We start from the raw sequence: 7,977 nt of genomic DNA on the forward strand, positions 1-7,977 counted from the left end.
GTGATGCGCTTCACTATGAGCGCGACAACTTTTTGCGACTATTCGAATTTCTTTCTGGACCTTTAAATTTGCTCCTCTGACGTCAGACTCGTCGGCGTTTAAAACAACGTGTTTTTTTTTGTTCTGTGCAACATCCTGAGGTGAATGTGTGACAACATTTTAAAAGGAGAAATCGACTAACACACGGTTAAAAGAAGATTTTTTTCTTTCGAACTGATGACTCTCATCGGGACAGCAACCTTCTGCTCTGTGGACACTCATCATGTCATTTACACAATTTGGCTATTCATACTCTGCTGCACCCCAGGTAACTTTGTACCCGTAACTTTAATAATCAGTTTGTGGCATTACTTGATGTGGAGTCATTTGTATTTTTCATGTTTGCATTTCATGTAGCTATGCATGCTTTTATCCAAAGCAACTTATGAAGTACAGCACATCTGACAATTATGCCCATGTGCTTACAATAAGTAAAGTAGCCTATAGAAACTTTGTGTGTTTCCTGGGACTCGAACCAATGACCATTGCGATGCCAACGCAATGCTCTACCAGAGTTACATAAAGTGTGTTCAAAACATTTCGTCATTAAGTGTTTGTTAGACATTTGCGCAACAAATTGAACTGCAATGTTTATATGCTGTATATTCATACTTTATTTAGTATAAGTCTCGGCGCGTAAGATTCAATTAGATTGCTCAAAAGTAGAAAATAAACGAATGCATTCTTTCATGCACACGTTGTGTCATGTGTGTACTTTCTTCCACAGCTTCTGATGTCTTCTAACGCACTGGGCGCTTGCTATGAATCCAGCAGTGACTCTCTGTTGGATGCTGGAGTGGCGTCTTCAGGTCAAAACTCGCTTTATTGTCCGGTATATGAAAGTAGGCTTGTGGCCCCTGGTAGGCATGACCTTATGCCCACCGCTGTCTATGGCAACACCTGCTCAAAAAAACACAGTTATGATGCGTGCAGCACCTATGGTCCAGATTCAACTTCATTTTATTCTATGGTATGCATTTTAATGTTGACGCGTGTTTAACGCACTAAAAATGATTGTTGGAAGTTTTTTTTAAAAACTGAGCTCTTGTTGCTTTACATATTAGGGAAAACTCAGTGGAAAAGTTGGAACGACGACAGGTCAAAGCTCTTCGTACTATTCGTATGAACACCCAATCGGACATTACGAAAGATACGGGTAAGAATTGACACCTTTTTGCTTGTTGCTTTAAGATTAACATGTGTGTTCGAAAATCACTATTAAAAATAAATTCTCCTCATATTTAGGTACGGATCCGTGGACATAGGCACGCGAAGGAAAAACGCTACGAGAGAAACCACCAGCACACTAAAAGCATGGCTGCAGGAGCATAAAAAGAACCCGTATCCAACTAAGGGGGAGAAGATCATGTTGGCGATCATCACTAAGATGACCCTTACGCAGGTGTCAACCTGGTTCGCCAACGCGCGCCGGAGACTCAAGAAGGAAAATAAGATGACGTGGTCACCGCGCAACAAGACATCAGAGGAGAAAGAGTGCGATGACGACCAAGAAGATATGGGCGGGTCACAGGGAATAAAGACAGAGCAGGAGTTCAATGGTTTGTTTAAAGCTTTTTTTATGCTATTTTCGTTACCAAAGCGCAAAAACGTTCACTCGTGTATACGTCAAAATATTGTTGGTAGTGTTTGTTTTTGACATATTGTATTCAGTACTGTTTTATAACATGTTTACATATTTGTATTACAGGCAACAGTGGAAAGGATGATACTGATCAACTTCACAGCGATCTGGAGGACTTCGATCTTGTCGAATCAGACAGCTCTGAGTGTGACTCGAAATCGTTTGCGGAGGCAAAAAAATATCAAGATAACACATTTGAAGAGTCATTTCACGAATCCACCGAGTTCCCGAGAGGTGTCCATGAATTCAGTGAAGACCGCCTCGAACCAACTACTGAGGACAACCAAACCATCTACCTTCAAGGCCAAAAGACCATCGAGACCAAGCCAAAAATCTGGTCGCTTGCGCAAACTGCCACATCGTTAAACCAAGCCGATTACTCATCGTGCATGCACAAAAGTTCTACAAACTGTGATTCAGACCTAACAAAAAGGAAACAAGAATCTCCGGTTGCCACTTTGAGAAACTGGGTTGATGGTGTCTTTCACGACCCTATATTTCGACATCAAACGCTCAGCAACTTTACGGAGTTATGGACCGAAGCCACCTCACCAGAGAATAATTACCAGGAACACTCAGGACCTATTTCCTCTCAGCAAAATGTATAAGTGGGCCAAAACTTTTGTTTCATACACGTTTGTGACACAAAAAAAATAGGTTTGAAAAGTGCTAATATAACAATTATTAGCATCGGATTGTAATGTGTTGTCATATAATCCTTATGAAAGTTTGTTGAACTCACACTTATAACTTAAACGCATCAACGTAGATTTAGAGCGTTTGGCACTTTTTCACTTTTTTGAAATTTCGAGTTTAATATCAGAAAGTGGTCACGGTATAATAGCACAATACACCGATTTTCCCAAGATGAGGACCAAGTTTCTCCTCTCACTTCTCCGAAATAAAAGTCGTATTGTAAGAGAATTTACTATTGTTCGCTGTCCATGGTTCTGAACTGCTGCCAAGTGCACGATGGTCTGATCAGCTACAGTCTTTCAGTTCACAAAAATGTTTACCCCAACACATAACGTTTTTCTTAGATCGGTACTGAAGTGAAAAGCACTTAGTCGTGACATGTATATAAATACTCAAAAGGGACATCCGCTAAACTGTTTAATCAACAGTAGCCTACTTCTGAAATCATGAAGCGTTTATTTTCATTAAGTGACTGATAATGTCAACAAGGAGTTGCTGCACGAGCTGAGAACACTGCTTATGAAAGGAACATTCTCACAATGTTAAACCATCTATATAGACACAGAGTTTACCCAACCTTGTTAGAACAATTTATCCTGTCCCTGGTGTACAAACGAACGTAATTTATAATGAAGAAGTCTAGAATGAACTCTTTCACTGTGAGAGTAGTTTCAAAGTATTAGGTCGGAAGATTTTAAATAAATCGACACAAGGTGCTTAGACATTTTGTGAAACAACCCGTTTAACAAAATGAAATTACAAAACAAATGCATTTGCATGTGATTTTGAAATAAACCAACTTGATTGTTTTAGACATATCTTGCGTTTCAGTGAGAAAAAAAACATATTTGGAAGTGATCGTTGCACAAACGATTGAAACTTTTTTCTTGTTGTTGGATGTTTTCATTTTATTATTTTCTATCTGAAGCCTGAGATAATGATAAAATGTTAATTAGAGAGGAAATCTGCCTCAGCCCGGTATGGGATTACCAATTTCGAGTTGAATAATTCAAATCGAATTCATCCGAGAATTCCTTTCTTGTTCGGCGTTATAAATAACTTATTTAACGTAATAAATAATGACATCCAGTAAAGTCACCTTCTGCAATTACTGAAATGAGCAAAAAGAAAGAATACTAACTTGTTTAGTAAATTCTGTGTGAACCATTGCCCTCTGCAAAGCCAGTGCAGTTTTTTCTTCATAGTTTCAATAGAGATAATAATGAATTAATGCCTACTAAAGGAGTTACTGCATTCATGTTATTAAAAAACAATGCATGTGTGATTTAAACAAATGTGTGTTATTCTATTCTAAATCAGAAACAAGCTTCCATTTGTTTCCAGAAAAAAGTTTACCCACATAGGCCTAGGCATTAGTTTTAGTTAAACAACACATGCCCACAATGTTCAAGTAAACATGTTTAAGGTTCAGTTAGTTATTCAAGATTTGGATTACATTTTTGGGGTGTGTCGAGCTTCTGTGTTTAGAAGCCACATTAAACATTTTGCAACATGGTGCCACAAGTCTTCAAAATAAGAGTATAAACATATAGCAAACTTGGCTTTAAAATATCATCACAGGTAGAGACACACACATAATGACACACATAAGTCTCTCTCGAGGCCACAGCTATCCTAGTGGATCGTGTACCAGCTTTGAGAAACATGGCATGGTCTTATAAGTAAAGGTCATGACTCAAGTACATGGCGAAGAGGAGAAATAATGCAGGCAATTAGGTAAAGTTAGCAGTCATATCACAGACCGAATAAATTTCTTGTGACAGTTTGGAACAGTAATTATTAAAAAAACTGATCCAGTGGGTGGTGAAAAGCTGTTCTGATGGGAAATTACTTAAAAATTCTCTCCTTATATTAACATTAAATAGAATAATAGAAAAAAACACAAACCTTTTCATTGTGTTAAAACCGGCAACAATCACTCTTGCCTACTGAGCAATTTATTTCATCAAAGACATTTTGTGCAAACCTGCATCATCCTCCTGTATCTTTTATGGCTTCCTTTTAGCTTCATGAATAATAGAGACCCCACTTTTATATGCAGGACAATTCATATGCTCAGTTTCACCCCAAAGTTTTGCTCCAAGCAATGTTTAAACTAGCCAACCACCTGCAATTTAGACATTTGAAAAAGAAAAAAGCACCGGTCCTTAACAATGAAGCCTTACCTATCCGACACACCGGACAAGACACAGCGCAGATGAGGGTTAATTGGCATCACGCTGTCTCTTGCCTTCTGTCACCAGCCCCAATTATAGCAGCATGGCTGCCTTTCTCTCAACCTGAGGCCCTCCAGCCAGAAAGCTCGGTTCCAGTGTATGCACCACTAGAGACCGGGCTTCTTCCACACTGCCACAAGGCCAATTTGGCATGGCCAGACCAGCAGAGAATACTCTTAATAAAATATATATATGATCTTTTTTCAAACATGCATTGTTCTGCTCTAGTGTTTCTTATCAGACTAAATCCCACATGACATCCTCCAAACTTAGCAGGACGAGACAGCGACGCAGTTCGTCTGTACTTTAAACGTTGCTCTGCTCTTCCTGCCTTGCCACTTAGAACTGCTTCAAAAACACTTAAGTAAAGGACCATGATATAAAATTTCCTGCAACATCTGTCAGAGAAAAAAAAATGTGTAAGCCTAATGCTGACCAGTCCTCTTATTTCTCAGCAAGAAAACAGTATTAAATGTTACACCTGTCAGGTTACATATGCGTTGCATTCATTCTACGTAACTAACTCCCACTTCATCCTAACTCCCATGAAGAACTCACTGAACTATACCACCACGTGTAAACAGCTATGCAGATTTTAATTCTTAGAGAAAAATGTTACTGGCAAAACTTGACAATAAAAAAAATGCATTAAATACTAAATAAATGATTAAAATCATTAAATAAATGCATTAACTAACATGAATTAAAAATATCAATATAGTTTTTACTAATATATTAATAATTTTATTTTTACTTTAATATTAGATAATGGAAATACAGTTGTTCATATTAGTTCACTGTGCATTAACTTGTTAACGGTTTAAACTTTAGATTTTAGTATTTCAGTAAATGCAGAAATTCTAACTATAAATAATTTAAAAATAAAAAACACATCATTTCATGGAAGCTAATGCATCATCTAACGTTAACAAATAGTGCTACTCTTTTATTCCTCTGTACTAAAATAAAAGTAAATTACTATTATGTACATTTTAAATGCTCAGATGATTCTTGAAAAGATAAAGTACGCCATCTGTCTGTGAATACTGGGATAAGCCCTATAAGCTGAACACGTTTTATCACCTCTTTAATGATGTCTTGTATTGCAATCAGTAATACATATCTAAATAATAATCCATCCATCCATTTTCTTCCACTTTATCCGGGGCCGGGTTGCGGGGGCAGCAGTCTAAGCAGGGATGCCCTGACTTCCCTCTCCCTAGACACTTCCTCCAGCTCTTCCGGGGGACACCGAGGCGTTCCCATGCCAGCCGGGAGACATAGTCCCTCAGCTCCTTCTTCACTACGACAGACCGGTACAGCGACCGCATTACTGCAGAAGCTGCACCGATCCGTCTGTCAATCTCCCGTTCCATCCTTCCCTTACTCGTGAACAAGACCCCCAGATACTTGTACTCCTCCACTTGAGGCAGGAACTCTCCACCAACCTGAAGTGGGCAAGCCCACCTTTTCCGAATGAGAACCATGGCCTCGGATTTGGAGGTGTTGATTCTCATCCAAGTAGCTTCACACTCGGCTGCAAACCGTCCCAGTGCATGCTGAAGGTATGCTGAAGGTATAAATAATAATAATAAAAATAATACTGAAACGCAAATAAAATGCTGCTGTTTTGTATTTACACCGTATTTTATTGTACAGAGAAAAGTATTAGATGTATAGGAAGGAACGTAATGTATAGGACATAAACACAAGACAGTCCCTCAATGATGATGTGTCTGCTTAAACTGCAACCCACAGTATCCACATGTGCCAATTTTGGTCTCCTTGTCCTGTAAAAAAAGATTGAATTATTTTTTTACTGTATGACACCGCACCCTTCATGCTACATGCTAGCATAACTTTAGCATAAATAATTAGGGCTTCTTTTATTATATGAAAGATTTATTTACCAGGTTGATGTAAACCTTGGGATGACCAAGAGCACCTCCACCCCCATCACAGGACACAACTCTTGACTCTATATGCGTCACTGGCTCTTCAGCAACCAGGTTGATGGCAAAGTTTTCATTCACCTGCACATTGACATTTGAAAGACTCAATGAGTGATTTATTTCTACTTTACTGTATTGCAAACATTTAAACGATTTTATAACATCTTCAGGGTGGTGTATTTTCTTAAGCAGTATACATTGATCCATTACCTTACCTCTTTTTTTCTACCTACGAATCTAGCCTTTCTTACGTCATTTGGGTCATAGACCTGCAACAAAAGCAAGTAACAGTTAGTCATTTAACAAAATCTAAAATCCTCAAACTCCAGTGCCATAATAACTACAATAACAACATTGGCTGGCAGCAATATCATACATTTCCCATATTGCTGTTGTCTGATCATTAATTTAACAATAAATGCGTAAACTACATTACAGTAGTAACTTACTGCATTTAAATCGATGTAACTTAACGTTATATGTCGCCCCAAATTTTCAAATAGAGATAAACAGAAGTGCACAACTTTTAAGAGTTATAAAAGTGCGAATAAATATTAACGTTACCTGCCCTGTGTGTGTTATTTTCTCCCCATCTTTTGACACATCAACGCTATATCGTTGAGATGGAGCAGCAGATACCTTGATAACGTTAAGCAAAGACCTCGTATTTTTACCGAAGGACAGGACTCTTGGTAGGGTGGCCGCCATCTTTACTGTGACAATTACCCAGCAACCTTTGCGTCTGTATCAAAATTCTGCTGGCCCCTGCTGTCTAAGAAGTGCTGATAATATTTGATATGTGCTTCTGAATACGTTTACCTTAAGAATATAGAATTTTGCTTTATTTATCATTTTTGCTCATTGTTTTATATAGGCTAATATAAGAGACATTCGTATACACAAGTTTAATTCAGGAGTTCAGTGAGTGCACTGCGACTGCGCATGCGTTGGTCATGACTTTCCTCCTCAAAGTCATTGCGTCACCGGAACTCGCACAGTGTCCGTGCAGCTAAAGCATGTTCACCTAATGCTGTTGCATTTCGGAATAAATTGCTCCTAACGTGTTTATAGGGGTGCACCTAGACAGGTATGGTATGCATATGTTTTGTAGCGTATGTCTGGCGATTGTTTTATCAAAGCCACAAATGTTGGTGACGTGTTAACCGGTGTAGTTATACGTTAGCCTTGATGCTAATGCGCTTATTATGAATACTTTGGTAATAATGAATTTAAAGTTGAATTTGTATAAGTCTGCATGTGTGAAAATAGCCTTTATTTGTTCCCGTATTAAGCTTTAAATATGGGCTGTAGAAAAGTATAAAAGGTAAATAAACACTCATTGTAATGTAGGGTAAGGGTCTATGTCTGGTTGTTTTAAAACAGGGCTATAGTTTATCCTACTTAAAACATT

At 38.2% G+C, this 7,977-nt stretch overlaps 2 protein-coding genes across 2 annotated transcripts in view; one reads left to right on the plus strand and one right to left on the minus strand.

The window, feature by feature from the left end:
- Positions 1-2,508, plus strand: part of irx4b (iroquois homeobox 4b) — a 37,250-nt gene extending 34,742 nt beyond the window's left edge. The window contains exons 3-6 of the mRNA XM_056742202.1: positions 767-1,009; positions 1,104-1,195; positions 1,285-1,598; positions 1,748-2,508. Of these exons, the coding sequence (XP_056598180.1) occupies positions 767-1,009; positions 1,104-1,195; positions 1,285-1,598; positions 1,748-2,289 (1,191 nt within the window). The 3' untranslated portion in view covers positions 2,290-2,508. The remainder of the gene's footprint in view (positions 1-766; positions 1,010-1,103; positions 1,196-1,284; positions 1,599-1,747) is intronic.
- Positions 2,509-6,242: 3,734 nt separating this feature from the next.
- On the minus strand, positions 6,243-7,297 carry ndufs6 (NADH:ubiquinone oxidoreductase subunit S6). Its single transcript, XM_056742059.1, has 4 exons — positions 7,131-7,297; positions 6,782-6,835; positions 6,525-6,647; positions 6,243-6,404 (listed from the first exon to the last, which is right to left on the minus strand). Exons 1-4 carry the CDS (start codon positions 7,272-7,274, stop codon positions 6,336-6,338), a joined length of 390 nt encoding a protein of 129 aa, XP_056598037.1. The 5' UTR covers positions 7,275-7,297; the 3' UTR covers positions 6,243-6,335.
- Between the last annotated feature and the right edge of the window lie 680 nt (positions 7,298-7,977).

Source organism: Triplophysa dalaica, chromosome 25, assembly GCF_015846415.1.
Source record: "Triplophysa dalaica isolate WHDGS20190420 chromosome 25, ASM1584641v1, whole genome shotgun sequence".
Classification (NCBI taxonomy): domain Eukaryota; kingdom Metazoa; phylum Chordata; class Actinopteri; order Cypriniformes; family Nemacheilidae; genus Triplophysa; species Triplophysa dalaica.